The following is a 17464-nucleotide window of genomic DNA, read 5'->3' as shown; positions in this document are numbered from 1 at the left end:
TTGGGGAGAAAGCAAAACCAGTGCACACATCACTCTGTTGTTCTATTTATTTTGAAAGGAAAAAAAATATAGATTTCTCTTTTCACAAAGACTTTCAGTACAAGTACCCTGACTGGTGACACAATGATACACACATCCAAAAAAAATAATATTTAAAAGCATATATGACCAAAAAAAAAAGAAGAATGAAACATAAAAAAAAAAAGTGGCGTCACGTTCACTCCTAGCTAGATTTTGAAAGGTTCACATCACGCTCACGTCACCAGCGGCTGAAAGAGGGAAGACGAGGGTTAAGCTGCACGTGTACACACAACAAATTGTGCTTCAATCAGACAACAAAAGAATAAAAATAAAAAAATCTCATACGTCATACATGAACTGGTGTTCTATAGCTTAGCAACACAGAGCCAGCCAACCAGCAACAAGCTCATGGCAAAACTTCAGAAAAAGTACATTACAAAAACAAACAAGCTTTTCTGATACAAAATCAAGTTAATACTATGGTATAGAAAGACGCCACAATGACGCCATCGGCGTCACTGAGTCCTATGATACAAGTACACACTGGAGTGCATTTCTCATTACGTTTGCATGATTAGCACGACGTCGCAGTCACTCACACGGCTTCGCATCACCAACAGAGTCACGAGCGCACGCGTCACAATATGTTCAGAACCCATCGATAGCAACGTAGTGTCTCTTGAACGACAAAGCGGGAGCAAGCGTGGAGAGCGCTGCGCTCCACATGTCGGCGGTCGGCGCCGCTTCTGAAAGCAGCCTGTGATTTATGATACAGATGGATGTGAATCTGCTCTGACGCGCAGATGTCGCAGCTCTGCGGAGCGTCTCGGCGGTGCTGTAGGTTGCAAACAAACATGATACGTGACCCGTCTCCCCCTTCGTGTTTGACAGAGTCCTTCCACACAAAGAGGTGGGCGTGGCCGGGGAAGAGCAGTCGTCGCCGACGTCCTGTAAGTGCCTTGGACAGAGTTGATGGTGAAGAAAATACACAACTCGGGATTGTGTTAAGGAATCCAGGTTCGGTAGAGTCAAGGTGCTCCCAAATGATTTGAGTTGGTGAAGACTCCTCAGGACCGAGGGTGACAGAAGCAGCACTGAGGTTTTTTGTTTTGGCACTGGGAGAACTTCATCAGGGACATTTCCTGTGTCTGATTCGTAAATCATGAATGCTCCTTGTGGTATTCCCCCATGAGGACGTGGTCCCAGATGTATTTCTTGGCGTGTAAAACTGCATTTAAGTCCAAGACCACAACGTTGGCCTCATGAAAACGCACCCAAGGTTAATAAAGACGAGTCCGTAGCTTTTTAACACTTGATAGGTATACAGTCTGTGAAGCGCAGGAGGTTGCCTTGCTCTCTTACGAGCGATTCTCTCGATGGAGGAGGGACGATCTGGAATAGAAAACAACATCAGAAATTATCATCATGCTGACGTATTTGATTGATGTGCTTGAACTTTTCCATTCAGTGTGTCAACGCCCACCTCAGAGACCTGCGACTGTCTTTCTCCATGTTGTTCTCAGGTCCCTCGCTCTCGTATGAGGCCAAGTGCAGCTCTGCAACCACAAATCAGTTTGACTCTCCTTTCTCGACTGCAAATCTGCCATTGAATGAGGACTGAATACTCACCATCTTCAGTAAACACTGGCGTGGTGACAAGATACTGAAGAATGCGGCGATCTCTGTCGAACGGACAGACGACCTGACGCCAAACCAGGAATTCACTCACTTGCTTTGCGAGTTCCCACAGTTTCTATTAAAACACACACAAAGAAAGCAGGTCCTTTGAGTATGTATTTGGATTTAACGTGGTACATAAGCTCGGCCTAAAGACAAGTAAGATAATATTAAAATGCCCTAGAGGCAATAATATTAGCACTGCAACAGAACACAAGTACTCATATTTGGTCTGTAAACATGTGGTAACGATAAAGCCATGATTTTCATTAAATGTAATGTTTTTCCACATGTTCGTGGCCCGTGGGCCAAAACCAGCCTATCCACTAAGCAAAGTGTAAACATTTTTAGGAAAACTTTGATTTTTGAACAAAAATTAAGCCTGAGCTGAGATATCGGTGATGCTGCCATCAAAGATAGCAAACTAGCATTAGCCTCAAAGTCATGCTGTCAGTGTGAGTCTGTAAAAACATACATAAAGCGACAGTAACAGTCACTTACAGTAAGTTTTCTGGATATTTCACTGTATTTTGCACCAGAAGGTTTCATTGAAATTGACTTCATGTTGAGATTGTAGTCAGTTTTCCTCATAATTGTTTAATGTTTGCGAAAATATAGATGTTTTCATCACGTGTACTCTGCATCACAACAAAGAAATAGTGAGTGTCTCTAAAGTAGATCTCATATCAAAGGTACAGCAGGGGGAATGTGTAACACTCCTTTGAGCCACAAGGGGGAGCTATTACATCACATGTGAAAGTTTCCTCTCACTGCCTGAATTATTCAGTGTTCAGCTCAAGTCATTGATATACTGAGAGAAAAAAAACATCATCTGACCTCAAAGTTGATGTGTCCGTTGGTCAACCTGTTGGCGCAGCCTTCGTTCAGGAAGTAGATGTCTTTGATCAGCAGGCTGAAGAACGGAATCACAATCTGTGGGGGGGGGGGAAAACCAACTGATGATTGGAACTTACAACTCAGCAAACGTTTTTGATTGGAAACTCGGTGTGATGGTGCACCTTCTCTTGGCTGCTGTGTGCCGTCTCGGACCTCTGGGTGGCGCCGCGGAGCGCCGTGCGGTAGTTACTGAAGTTGCTGGAGGGGTCCATCTGGTGCTGAGCGAGACACAAAGGAGACGGCCATCAAACAACGGAGCCACGTGAGCCTGCAACTGAGGCCTGGTTACATAATGACACACGAGTCTTACCTCCAGGATCTCAAACTTGTCCGTGTTCACTTTGTTCCAGGTTTTCTTCAGTCGGGCCACAGGACTCATGTTCATCCCGGCTGAAATTCAGAGGACGTGTATGAGCACACGGAGCGGCGAGAGACCCGGGACAGTGAGGCGGCCGGAACCGCCACAGGCCTCCACTAACTCACTCTGTGCTTCCTTAAACTGATTAGACTCAGCCTTCGGGTGCAGCTGGCACCGTGTGTTCCCCTTTAAACTTCATTACATTTACGGGCTTTTTGACCGAGAATTGGTGGGAACTACTGCTCGGCTTCAGCAAATCCTGTTTTCACAGGTTTATGGGAATAGAACTGAATTTATAACAACTGAATAAAAACATTACTTTCTGGTTTCTGCTGATTCATTGAGGGGCTGTTTTCTCCCCCCCGACTTGTGTGTGTGTGTGTGTGAAATTACTCACTGATGATGGCCATGAGGGAGTTGAAGTTGCCGATGTTGAAGCACTCCTGAGCCACGTCGATGAAGAACTCGATGATCCGCGCTCGGTGTTTCTTCTTCACTGGCTGCAAAAAGAGAACGGGAGGAGGTGAATCAGGTGAAATACGTCACATAATGGCGACAGAGAGGAGTTTCTATGTAGTTCCAGAAGCTTTCATGAATGTTTCGATGAAACTAAACCTTGTAGCTTCTGCACTGTTAAAAAGAACAGCTGATTTCAGCCACCTGGATAACTCCGCTCCAGATTGAGAAACTCAGACACTTGTGCAAAGAATGTGTGTCTTTAACTTTCGTGGAACTGCCGGTTTAAGACGGAACACAAAACTGAGGCATCAACGCAGCGTGAACTACGTACCATGCAGATCTCGGTGGCCACCAGGAAGCTCAGCCTGTTGAACCAGTTGACGTAGGCCTCCAGGTTGCTGGTTTTACGCTTCCGGAAGAAACCCTGAAGCACAAAAACAAGACAGTCAAACTTGTGTTTTTGGTCCATCAAGAAGACTGACATTAATAGTGTTTCAACAGAGGAAAGTGTTTCTATGTGCGGGACAAGAGAACTTAAAATTTCAAACATAGGATGACTACAATAAAGCCTAAAGTGGGAAAACTACTCGGCTTCTTCTGTATTGGATTCCTCTCGCTTTTACATGTAAATTATCTGAATCGTAGTCTGATTTTAGAGGAACTAACATTTATTTTCTTTATTTTTAACCTCTTAAGTTACACTTAGTTATTGTTTCATAGTAAAGCTGCTTTTTAATTTGCCTACTTTTTATTTCATTTGACATGAATTCATGTGGGGAAACTCAAACTGGCCTGTATGCTTCTGTGGTTAGTTCATTTGAATTAATCCAATACATGTTCTAGAATCCTAAAGATGCGAAATAAATACCAGTGGAATATGTTCCGTGGCTCCAGACGAGTTTCATTTGTCTCATTTGATCCCTGATTTACGAGGCTTTTCCTGAAGCTCCCCGAAGTCTTCATGACCACACAGATTTATTTTCTCGCTTTGTTCTTTGTGTCTTTCAACTTTGAAGAGCTTTCTATCTTCAGACTCTTTCTGATTCGCGCTCTGAAATGCATAATTTTCTGCCATATTCCCCTCGCAGTGATTCAATAAACTATTTCTATGTGTATTCAGAAAAGGGAAACAAGGTAACAGACAGCTGCTACTGTGTCATTTTCCTCACTAATGGGTCTTGACAGCTTTCACACCCACGTCACCTCTGGCCCCGCTCAGCGGAGCCCGTGACGTGTCTGTTGTTATTTTCTCCTCCTCTGCATCTGCTCTTAGGTTTCCCTGCGAGATGCGAAGCGGCCACGGAACCTGTTCGCCGGGGGGGGCGGGGGGTGTTCCTCTTGCATAGATGAACATTACAAAAAAGCCGGCTGTAAAACAAACTAGACTGGGCGAGGGGTGATGTAATCCCCGAGATTCGCGGCTCTATTAAAATGCTTACACAACAGCGGCGGCCCACTCCGCCGCACAAACTTCCTCTTTACACTTCAGGACCCCGTTCGCTGACTCAACTGCCCTATTATACAAAGTGGGTCTTATATAACCGGAGGAGCAGTGGAGAGCTGGAGAAAGAGTGCGGTTCACACGCAGCGGGGGAAAGTGTGTTTGCGGCGGCGTTGATTGAAAACCACCCTTCAGCTGACTCGCAGGGCCACTTAGGACCCTCGGATGCACTCAGAGTGAAGAAAGGGAAGGTGCTTTCATGCCGGGCCGCCAGAGTTTTTCAAAGGCTACCATGAAAATACAGCCGAGCAGATTCCCCCCGTCTATCTGCCGGCAAATCCAATTCATGTGGCTTCTTAAAGCAAATCAACTTGAACCAAAGCAGACCGCAAATTACACTCGCAGCAGAACAGGCGAGACACTTCAGAATCTAGATAATAAAGAATGACTTAAAAATAACTACAATCTGTGGTTCCTCTTTGATGCTGATAATTATAAACAGGTCGCGCTGCTCCATCCTAAAGCTGTCATTACATCGGAGGGCCATACTCTGTCAGAGCCGCCGATTCTGACTGATGTGAGATTTATTCAGATGAAGGCTAAAGATAGCGCTCATCAGTTTAGAAATTTGGAGAATATACCACAAGGGAAAGAGATAAATGAGAATATCAGATCCAGGTTACAGGTTTCTGGTTGAGAGGATGTGATCAAGTGTATACTTCTGCTCCTTAAAGGGTCGCACAGAGGTCAGTGAGCGTTACTGGCTTTAATAGCTCATGTATACTTGCATGCAAGTACATTTCTTTGATATGGAAACATAAATATTTTAAATGTTTTACAGCAGAGATGTCAAACACATTTTAATTCAGGGGCCACGTGCAGTTCAGTTTCATAACAACCTGAAAGTCTTTCTTTGTTGTGGTGGAGAGTATAGGTAATGAAAATGTCTATTTTTTCACAAAACCAAACAATTACTAGAGAAAATGAGTCTAATCTCAACATAACGCCAATTTTAATGAAACCCTCTGGTAGGGCTGGGCAAGAAAGATTTGAATTTTGGAAATTCAAGGTTTTTTTTCTCCCCAGTTTTCTGGCACTTTTGGCGTTCCGTTCTACCGTTCCTCGTGAGTTCCTGTAGTTTGTGTTGCTTTTGCTTAAACCTGGTTAAAGCTTGATTATGTGGAATGACTGAGCCTCATTTACTTTTTATTTCGGGATTGTTTATTTAAAATTTATCTCTGAGGACACTCACAGCAAAAAAGTTGCAGTTTTGACAATATATCTGACGTCTGCAGTCATTTTTAAGTGCATTGAGAAAAAAGATAGAAAATCGAATAGAAACTCGAATTTTTCTTTAAAAAAACGATAGATCTTTTTTTATTGAGGCCAAATCGCTCAGCCCTACCTTCTGCTGCAAAATACAATGCAATGTCCAGAAAACTTCTCCCCTAGCTGCTACATTATGTATGTTTTTACAAACTCACCCTGACAGCATGGCTTTGAGGCGAGTTTGACAGCAACGAAGTAGCTGTCTTTCATGGCAGTGAGTCTCAGTGTTGTGTGCACGACTAGATTTGTGTAGAAAATCAATGTTTTCATTGAAATTCTTACAATTTGCTTGGCGGTTTGGCCGGATCGGGGCCTCTGGCGAGCTGGTTATGTTCAACAATCCCTTGTTTTAGAGCCATGTGACTATCAAAGATCAGCAAAGTGAATAACAAAGAAAATGATCATGTAAATATATCCTGCTGTGAGTCCGCCATTGGAGAATTTCTCTTGAAAATGTATTTTGCTGTTCTTGCGTGAAATGCATTCACAAGCATGTTTTTGTTTTGCAGCGCTCAGATGTGGTGTCGGTTCCCTTCGGAATCACTCGTACCTTATGGTTCTCCAGAGGATCCTTCATGGCAAACGTCTGGATGAATTCCTCTGGGCCGATAAAACTCAGTCTGTCCTGGAGGTGGAAAATGAAGAAAGACAAGAAGTTAAAAAATTAGTGACAAAAAGGCTTCTCATTCCACTTAGACGCCTGTAACTCATCTGAATTTTCATGCATTTATTTCATTATGTGATTCCTCTTGATGACCATATTCTACTGTTTTAGATAAATCAATGATTATTATTATCGTTATTGTACTTTTCTAAAAATGTACTTTTAATCCAAGTTTTGTTTCACTGAATGCCTTTCATGAATGTTTTTATGACTGTGTAAAACTATGAACTCAAGTAATTATTGTACAACTAAAAGCCAAACTGAAAAGTAAAATAATAGTTTTGCTGTCCCCCACGCACACACACACACACACACACACACACACACACACACACACACATATACACACCAAAAAAGAGCCCTATGACGCAGAAACCGCACTCAAAGTCGTAAAATCTGCCTCGGTGTAACCCTCCATCACAGACTCAAATATGCAGATCAGCCTGGAAAATCCACAAATCTGAACGCTCACCAGCTCGATGTGCGTAAGCTGCTGGGCGAGGACGAAGGGGTCATCGCACACGCTCAGCACGTCGCTGCGCTGAGCCGAGGCCTGCTTGCTCTTCAGGGAGGCGGGGCGCTCGGTGGCCACGGCGTTGAGCGCGGCCACGGCCTCCTCGTACTGGCCGAGCGCCGACAGGCGCTTGATGAGGCGCTGGGTCATCTGCTGCATGGCTCGCCAGGAGTACTGTATGAAAAGTACACAAAGTGTGAGGAGCAGTGGGTCACTCGGCGATCAGAGCTCCGAATGATTTTTTTTTTTTGCTCTAAAACGTTGTAGCTACAGGAGCTAACGGCGCTAACCTCATCCCCTCGGGCCACGTGGTGCGTCATGTCCTTGAGGCAGCGCATCATCCTGTCGTCCCTGAAGTCGTATGGGAACGTTTCCGTCCACTCCGTCAACAGCTGCACCAGCTTGGGCGCCACTTCGCGGAAACGGATCTGAGAAACATTGCACAGCATGTTAGGTAACGCAGCGACAGGCGTGATTACATTTAAAATCTCATGTAATGCGTGTAATTTGTCTTGGGACAAAACATCGTGACCTTAATCTGATCTTTATTTACGTTATGTAAAGACACAGCAGTGGGCGGGGCCTGATATGGACTCTGGATATCCTTCACTCAACACTTGATTACAAACACGAGTTTGAATCCTTCTGAATAGGGGGAATTTCAACAGCAAGAAAAATACTGATAAACACCTGAATCAAAACAAAAGTGTGAACAGTTTGTGGAGTTTCTGGGAGGTGTGAGTTTGTGTGGGAGGAAGAAAGAGAAAGAGAAAGAAAATACTTTCAGCTGCATCTGGGTGTGCGTGTCCTTGTTCTTCCTACACTGGTGGGGATTTCAAACATGATTGTGCAACAATCTCTGGGAACTTACAATAAAATCACAGGGAGAAAATCCCCAAAAGGAAAATTATTTCCTTTCTTTACATGTACAAATGTTTTACGGTTAGAATTTATGACTGAGTGTTGAGAAAATGTCCAGAGAAGACATTCAAACACAGCGTGTGTGTGTGTGCGTGTGAGTGAGAGAGTGTGTGTGGGTGTTTGTAATCCGCCCACCTTATCCAGCAGGGCATCTCCGGACCGCTGCTGCTCCACACACAGATGACAGACCCTCGTCATGAGCTCGTACGGGTGCAGGAAGAGGCGTGAACTCAGCAGGAAAGTGAACACGTACGATCTCTGATGACGGTGAAAGAAAACGGGCTTTCAGTAAAATCTGTTCTGCTCCAACATTACAAAGAGAATCAGAGGCAAACGTTCTTTTTTTGGGAAAAAGTAGGTCAACGCCTACAAGGAGTTTGTGGTGTGACAAATCTGTGACTGCTGACGCTTACGTCGGGGTAGTAGTCCACTGTGGGGACCAGGTGCTGGATCAGGGCCTCCAGAGATGCGGAGACCAGGCTGTTGTCGTGGTAACACATCTCGCCGTAGCTGGCAGTGATGCCGTGTCCGTACAGTCTGGCCTTCGTCACGGCCGAGTTGTTACGGCAGGACTGCTCGCTGCTGCTGCTCCCGCCGCCATTGCTGCTGCCGCTGGTGTGGCGGTAAGCGCGGCCCGGACAGGAAGTGCTGTGCTGGCGGGGGCTGTGAGGCGGCGGCGGGGAGTACGGGTTTTCCGAGACGGCGTAGCTGCTGTTGTAATGATGCTCCTTCGCGTTCACGGAGGAGACGGAGGCGCTGCGATACGCGCTGTGTGGCTGCGGGATGTCGTAAGGGTTCTCTGCGGAGGAGTAGTTGCCGTTGTAGACGTTGTCCCTGGCGGGTTTGGGGCCGGTGCCGCTGCGGTACGGACTCTGAGGTTGCGGATGGTTGTTGTTGTTGCTGTAAGGAGCGCAGGAGCTGAACTTTCCAGCGTACGGCGTCGTGGGAGGCATGATGACCTGGACAAAACAACACAAACAACTGGTTACCAAGGTTGAATATGTGTAAACATCCCCAGTAAACTATTTTGGAAAGCTGCAACAGAAAACATGAAATGCCAAGTTTATGTGTCGTAATACTGAATTACTGAATTTAACCCAGAGTTTAAGGAAGTTCTTTTTCAGGGTAAAGTTCAGATTTTACCATGATGCTAATGCTTGGTTTGAGTCACATGACATCTGCCTTTCTTGGAACTTTGTTTTTACTTTCATTCAATTCACACAAAACTTGTGAGTGAGGCTGATGTCAAACTGCAAAGACACGATGTTCCAAAAAAGTAGTCACATGATGAATAAGGACATTTTAAAACTGTAAATCATGAAGCTCTCTGTAAGAAAGAATGAAGCATTTGGCGTGGTAACAACCAATCAAGTAATTCATTATAAACTTTCATTATTTCATTTGATCACGATGTGAAATGTTGAACAAACTTCTAAAGAGAAACTTCAGTGTTTAAACCTGAATATCTCGATGAGTAGAGCTGCGCTGGCTGAAAATACAAAGGCTAATAGCACAGACTTCTTACATTTGTGTATCCAAATGTCTCTCGATTAGTCAAATTAAAACTTTACATTTATCTTGCAGCCATTATCGGGGTTGTAAACCTTAAGAGAAGTTAAAAGATCAGCATCGAGGTATTGAGTTGTCAACTAAAAGAGGATCACATTGTTATTTTATTTTTCATTTTTTGGCCAATTACAAAGCAAAACCAGAATCAGTTCCATTTATCCTGATTAATAAGCAGGAAATTCACATACGGAAGTAACGGGAGCCACATCAAAATGCCAAGTGGAGAAAATTGCTCCAGTCATTATGAAATCAGTAAACGATGAAAGCAACGTCTCCAGCGTTGCAGCTTCTGCTGCTACTTTTGCTTCGTCAGCCCAACTCGATGGCTGGGTGATTGGTGTTTAAGCTGCAATCAAATATTGTGAAAATATGTGTTTGAGAAACTGTGTCTGTGGAGATAATAACACTTGATCGCATAATTTTACCCCTCTTGTGTTTGTTCTTTCTGACTTTGAGCGCTCGAGAGATATCGCCTTTATTTCAAAAACGATTTGCTAGTAAAATTTTCGACAACTCAGCACAGACGCTCGAGCTGCCCTGCGCTTTGCTGTATGTTCAGTCACGTCCCTGAATCTCACTCACTGGCAGCAGCACAACATATGGAAAGCAAAACACCGTGACAGATGGATGATCTCAGAAAGGCAGTATTTTTTATTTTTTTTTGGTCTTAATGGTTCAGATAATTGGATCTGAGGTTGGTAAGCTGATCCCAGATCACCACCAAGGCGTGCTTTAACTCTGGAGCCTCTTTTATCCCGCTACTGTTGTCTGTCTAGGCAACACATGCCAGCGATAAATGAGCCGCACACACACACACACACACACACACACGCACACACACACGCACACACACACATACACACCTCACACAGTAGCATGTATGCATGCACATACACTCTGCCAGAAAACAAAACCCTGCAGGAATCCAGCAGACTTTTGTTTGTCCATCACAGCGCCAACAGAGGAGTGTCTGCCTCAGCCAACATCTTACACACACACACACACCCTCGTCCACCATGGCGCCAAGCCCCACACCAGAGTAATCCAAACACACACACACACACAAGTTACACATATACAAATGATAGCTTGAGCAACACACACACACACACACACACACACACACTTTTGTCCACCGTAGCGCCTGGCCTGATGCCAGAGTAAGCCAGTCCAGTGCCAACCCCTCCTCTGAACTCTGTGCTCTCCGGCCTGCTGTACTCCTTCTAACTCACTTAAAAGATTACAGTCTCTTTAACCTTCAATAAGTTACGAAACACAAGTCTGGAAGTGTGCGGCCGTAGTGGTGAAGCTGGGATGACTGGAATCCACTGGGAAATATTTGCTCCGGTCTGCGTACACATTTTTTTCCCCCTCTTCTTCCGAGCTGGTGTTGTGTTTGCAACTTGAAGATGACCTGATCCGAAAAGATTCAAAACCAATTTGGGTTTTCCTTCCAGACCAGCTTCCTGAAAGGTTGACCCATTTGGATAGTTGGGGCTTTCGAGGCTGCGGCTCCCAAAATGCACTCTGGCTAAATCATAGGCTGCGCTCGCCGTGAACGACTTAATGATGGCATTGGGAAGCATAGTTTCATATTGAAAGCATTGTCTATATTCTCTTGTTTGTAAACGTTGAAGATTGCAGACTGGGGAAGTCGACTGATGTGGCTGCGAAAGCACACAGAAAGGCAAAGACGTGTAGCTGTGCAAGGAAACTGTGCTGACACAACCACTATTTGCTCTTGTGTTAGACTTTTGAAAGTGTAAGGCTCTGTTTACACCACGTATATGAGTGAAAAAAACGTTAATTTCGGGTGTCTGTTTACTCGACAACGGTGCTTGGAACTTTTTGAAAATGCTCTGACTCCATCTCAGTGTAAATGGGGGGAAAACGTAACTTTCTGGAAATGCTCGGGGGCCGCCTCCTGCAGACGGAGGAAAGGCCGTTACCGAGCGTTCGCACCACGGCCGTGGTAAACAGTTCTTCTGCACATGTGCAGTCGATGATCAATGACAACAATGTTTGCCTCCGGAGTGTTACAAAAACAACAGCACCCACTCGTGGCGCAACATAAAAACAACATCACTTTCAGTGTTGCTGCTGTTGTCACCTCACCGGACATCATTTTCAAAACATCGCTGTGTTAATGCCAAACTTTTCAGGAGCTCAGAAGCTAAATAATTTTCACTTGAACGGTTGTGGTGTATAGTTTAAACAGGGCCTAAATGCCCATTGCATGTTTCTATGTACAGTTTTTCAATGCGGTTCCATTTTCTGTGTGAATCGGCTCAGTCCTAGCATGACTCATTATCATCATAGAAAACCATTAAAACAAATCTCTCCCTCAAGCAATGCGAAATGTGACATAACAGAATTAGTCTCCTACGTTAGCAGGTGGCTGCAGCATGTAAAGGGATATAAATAAGTTCACCGAAGGGTGAAAGTAAGCTGAACTTTGAATAGTGCTAAAGGCAAAAATGATCCACTTCAAACCAGTGAAATGCGTTCCAAATGCCTTTAGGAGAAAGAAAAAAAAAGCCACAATTTAGTGGTTTTAAATGTCCCATCACGCGTGAGAGACACCTTTGTCTGGCTTTTTAATGAAAACTTTCCCAATGCGGGCGTCTTTCGAGATTGCCTCTGATTCTGACACGGCACCTTGAAGGAAGGCTGTTTTCTTCTTCTTCTTCTTCTTTTTTTTTTCAAAATCATTTAATGCGGCTTCAAAAAGATACACCTCGCTATGCTGAGCTCAACAGGCTCACAGGGGGAGGTGGGGGGAGACAGGAGGGAGGTCTTCAACAATAGAGGTATTATCTATCCTGTCATGGCATTAACAGCCACACAAAGACCCCCAGGAAGAGATCACAGCAGATCATCAGACACGCACACACACAGCAGCTTTCACACACGCTGCTGCCGGGCAATGTGACGCCCCACCTCTGCGTGAGGCGAGGCTGGGATCCCTTTTTTTCTTTCACGTCAGTCAAACCACGTAAAGCACACTTCAGACTCTTATTATAGCTCGCATATCGAGTGGCCATATGCCATAATCTCGACTTTTATGTTTGGCTGTGCATGAATGTGTGTTTGTGACCTGTGGGATGGAGTTCATCGCGTCATAAAGTGAGATAAGGAGCTAGGAGAAGAAAGAAAAAGAAAAAAAAAGTCCTGGGAGAAAGAGGCAGCTCAGATTTAGAAGAAAATTGACTTAAAGGCATTGGATTTGAATAAACACAGCACACAATGGTCAAGGACAAAACAGCTCTCAGGCAAAATGGTGTGCAAACAGTCTGCGGTTCACTTAGTCACTCTAAATTGTGTCGTTTTATGGGTTTTTATTTTTTTTCAAAACCAGTTGACCTCAGCAGACATGTACATATTCGCTGATCTGCGCCCTCCCCGACCAAATAACGGTCAGAAATCCCCTGATGGCTAGCTACAGTAGGAACCACAAAAGGTTTGTTTGAGTCCCGCTTTTCGAGACGTGTAATCAAATTTAAGGCCTCTAAACAAGGTCACTAGCTAGAAAATAAGCACCGTGCTGTAGCGAAAAGATCGCTAAATTACAAGCCGCCTCCTCATGATCGGGACATTCTGTCATTATTACCTTAGTTTATCTGAAAGCGGAGGACGATTTAATCAGTTCCACTGGGGCTCTGCAGTCCGTGTCAAGCTCCTTCGGACGTTTTGTAACGCTCCCTGTACAAGTGCGACGGGCTGAAGGAACAGCCTGCACCTGATAAGAGCGCATGTGATACAATTTCCCAAAGTGGTAAAACATAACGCAACGCTATCTTTGCTCTGCTTTAAACCTGACGTACTTTGACACTAATGAACTCCAGCAGGTAAAAGGGTGCGAGTCAGTCCTTCAGCGATAAATGAGTTCACAAGTTCAGTGTGTGCTTTATATCGCTTGCTTGTGGCTTCGCCGAGACCTGCACACCGGACAGAGAACTGCTGAGATGGAAGCCAACGAGACAGAATTACAACATTCAAGGGTGGAATAATCCCTGATGAGACTCGCACATTTACTCAGTGCTTAGAAGGATTTCATTCAAACTTTGATTTGCCTCATTGTGTGGGAGGATCAGTGCCGACACCCCACATCAGAAGATTACTCCTGATTCCTCCCCTCCGTCCTTCTATGTTGCACACCATTGAACCAAAAGGCCTCTGATTGTTCTAAGCAGGAAACCCCCCCGACAAATGTGTTTCTCTTGCAAATCGGAGACAATGACTTGACTTACTGAGGTTAAAACTGACAGTCACTGTGGGTAGACGGTCAGGTGTTGGTTTCTCCCTTTGGAAATAACGTGGTGGTGCAATAAGTAGCAGCCGACTCTGCATACCGAAAATGTTGCCGTAAGTCTGAACCTGTGGTTTGTTTGTTTGTAAAGCAAACTTTCAGCGCCTGTTGGCACCGTCCACCTCAACATAAGCGTCCCAGTAAAGGTTACAGCCACCCGGGTCCACAGCACCGAGCTGACCTGTAGACCTCGGCTTCACTCAGCGGGAGGAAGCGTCCAAGAGGTGTATAAGAGGTCGGAGGACAGATAAGAGCCCCCATAGAGACAAAGAAGGTGAAAGCTGGCACTAACTGGTTGTACTGGTTTCTGTCCATTCACTTGGGCAGCAGAGTGGATTTTTGAAGGCGGTATTGGGAATGTGCCAACTCAACACAAAGAAAATTGATGTATGATTTTTTTTTTTTTAAGTTTAAGGGGTTGGGTTTGTTATGCATTGTGGGGGTGCTTGGTGTTTTATTGCTTCCTGCTGTTTAGGCTTTGTGTTCTGTTTCCTTTTGGATTGATTTCAATGAAATAAGTCAATACCTGTCTTCCCTGCCCACTGGGGTGTAATACAGAAGCAACAATCCACTGAACAAACATTTCTGGGATGCTGTGTACATTCCCGAAAGACACAAAAGCAGAGCAGACAAACAGTCTCAAATCTGAAGTTACTTGTTTTCCTCTCAAAATGAGAATCAGACATGAGTTTCATTGTGTCACAGAAGCAGAATCTTATCCAACTGGAATGTATCTTATGTTGTGGTCATACCAGTTAAAAATAAATGTTGTTTACCTTGTTTGTCCCAAACATTAAAAACAGTTTGTACTCATCCGGTTTTGTTTTTCTGAACTGTTTTTAACCTGCCTTCCTCTCACCAACTGGCTGCATCACTGTTCCATTCATTAGCAACGCAATTCAGACGTCATCAGTGTACTAAGCAAAGCATCAAAAGTAAAAAGTATGAGGAAACGGAGCTGGGACCAAACAACAAATGAGCTCTGATGACTCCGTGGGGAAGCGTGCGGGTCAGACGAGGCCTGCAGCCGCTTTCAAAACACCAGTGGCCAGTTTGAGAAGCTGGACGTAGATCTGATAGGCAGTCAAAACAGAGCAAACACAGACACCAGACTCAGATTGAGCACAGAGATACACAGAGGACTGTGCGCCTGGTGATGAGACTATTATCTTTTACTCCAGCACACACTGCTATTCAACCATGCACTTCCTTGTATGTACGTAACCTCCACACACACAAACCCACACTAAAGGGACACACCTGCTTTCTGTATGATCTGGTAGGCTAGTACAGTATTAACCCAGAGCCAGAAAGGATAAAGGCACATTATCTCCTCTGCTGCTCGGATGTAATGAACCTAAGCTTGTATGGCGGGGGGTTTGTCTTTCTCACACACACACATTTTCTATTCTCTGTAAACCTACAGATCTCACACGAGTCTGCCTCTCAGCACAATACGAGTTTAGATGTAGGCAAAGTCCTGAATCTAAATTCTACTCAGCTACTGTTATTCAATAATGTAGTTTAACACTTTACTTTGGTGAGTGTGTGTGGGTTTTTTTTTTTTTGTTTGTTTTTTTTAGCTGGTATGTGACAAAAACTTGCCAAGAGCTGGAAATAGTGGCTCTCATTCAGTTTAAGTTAAAAAGGACTGTGGGTTTTGTGTGGAGGGAATAGAGCTTTTTAAAGCCTGTTTGGCCAGAAGTACACACGCTTTCTCTCATTCTGTGTGTTTTTCTCTCTTTTCCCTACAGACAAACACAATCTGTTATTCCCTCTTTTTCAAACATACACACACACACACACACACACACACACACACACACACACACACACACACACACACACACACACACACACACACACACACACACACACACACACACCCTGCCTGGTCCACATTATGGGGCTTCTGACTGAGTCATAACACAGTAAAAAGTAAGAAGCAGCCTGTGAATAAAAGTCATGCTGTGCTAAACCATAGTCCCATCGCAGGTGCCGGTGAGTCATGTGTGTTTGCGTCTAACAGAGATTCTAATTATAACCTCACATGGCTGGTAAATAACAACAACAACAACAACAAATGTAGCGTAAGAAAGGTAAAATAACATATTGGAGGTGGGTCGTTGTTTACACTTGTTTCCTCCATACAGCACAAATCGCTTTGCGGTTAACACAGTTTTCAGACTATAAGGTTGCATTTTAATACACTACTGTGCTAAATATCTAAAATTAAACCAATTTCAAAGCCAGTTTTTATGACCTTAATCCTGGATTTACTGCAAGAAAATGTAGCCTCGTGACCCCGTTTACTATGTCCAGGAGTTACATAACACAACTCTAATGTACAGAATATATATTTAAAGGATAAAGTTTAGGCGAACACAAACAAAGCAGATTATTTATATGAGTAACTTCATTGTGGGACTTTACCTCGTAGGTGGTGCAGCTCTGCGTCCGTTTCACAGGCGAACGAATGAAAATGTAAAAAATAGAGAGAAAGAGAGAAAGGCGACTATCCAGAGTAGTTGGAAGTGTCGGAGTGGAGGTGTGCGGTGAATAAACACGCAGAGAAGGCTTTCAGCGGAGTCTCCGTGTCGTGCTCTTCTCCATTGTCTGCTCGGCTCTCCGTGCTTCTCTCAATTATTTGAACCAGCGGAGCCGTAATGAGCCACAAAAGCGAGGCGTATTCAAATGACCTCCAGAGAGCCGGGAAAACCCGCCAATCAGCGCGCGGAGGCGGGGGCCCCGAGGGGAAAGGTGGACCAATCACAGAGGAGGACGTAAAAAATCGAATTCTACGGAGGTTCGCATTGGCTGGCTCGCCCTCCCGTCGACTCCTTTCTTTTCGAGTGTTTTTGTTGGCGAGCCGGAGTACAAGGTGTAAGGTTTCCTCCAGGAATGCGTCTGTGTGTGGTGCTCCGGTGGTCCCAGGGACTTTAAAGTCTTTTCGAACTGCTTCTGACCTATTTTAATTCACTGATTATATCATTTGCAAAGTTATGTCATTCATTGAGCAGCGTCAGCACGTGCAAGTGTGAAAGTGTGAGTTCAGACATCATCACTTCAAGAGTTGTGAGACCATGACAAAGAACAGTGATTTATAGTGTCCAACAAATCTGTTTATTCCAAAACTGAATTTGTGGTTTCATCACACCCACCTGCGGGTTGGCATTGAATTCAGTATTGTCTGGAATTTAGTGGAGGGACCATCTTGACATTTCCACCCATTTTGAAACATCCATCCATCTTCTACACCTCGTATTCCTATGCAGGGCGCTGGAGCCAATTATGTGTGAGGTCAA

General features: G+C 44.5%; 1 protein-coding gene across 1 annotated transcript; it reads right to left on the bottom strand.

The window, feature by feature from the left end:
• Positions 1–34: 34 nt before the first annotated feature.
• Positions 35–17074, bottom strand: LOC308117613 (ras-GEF domain-containing family member 1B-B-like). The gene is made up of 14 exons (XM_080476592.1): positions 16593–17074; positions 8695–9240; positions 8417–8539; positions 7651–7788; positions 7319–7534; positions 6733–6807; positions 3744–3836; positions 3351–3453; positions 2906–2985; positions 2718–2813; positions 2536–2631; positions 1651–1774; positions 1505–1577; positions 35–1413 (listed from the first exon to the last, which is right to left on the bottom strand). Exons 2-14 carry the CDS (start codon positions 9232–9234, stop codon positions 1380–1382), a joined length of 1791 nt encoding a protein of 596 aa, XP_080332718.1. The 5' UTR covers positions 9235–9240; positions 16593–17074; the 3' UTR covers positions 35–1379.
• Between the last annotated feature and the right edge of the window lie 390 nt (positions 17075–17464).

The sequence above is a fragment of the Lipophrys pholis genome (assembly GCF_963383615.2).
Source record: "Lipophrys pholis genome assembly, chromosome: 12".
In the NCBI taxonomy this organism is placed as follows: Eukaryota; Metazoa; Chordata; class Actinopteri; order Blenniiformes; family Blenniidae; genus Lipophrys; species Lipophrys pholis.
The sequence above is the reverse complement of the archived record's forward strand: the minus strand, read 5'-3'. Positions and strand labels throughout refer to the sequence as shown.

What these genes read in the sequence shown, in the direction of transcription:
- LOC308117613 (XM_080476592.1), bottom strand. Translation starts at nt 9,234, where the DNA reads ATGCCTCCCACGACGCCGTACGCTGGAAAGTTCAGCTCCTGCGCTCCT. An exon ending in ACAAGTTTGAGATCCTGGAG is followed by an intron (nt 2,814 to 2,905) that starts GTAAGACTCGTG and finishes TGTCTCGCTCAG; the next exon opens with CACCAGATGGACCCCTCCAG. An exon ending in GCCAGTGTTTACTGAAGATG is followed by an intron (nt 1,578 to 1,650) that starts GTGAGTATTCAG and finishes TTGTGGTTGCAG; the next exon opens with AGCTGCACTTGGCCTCATAC.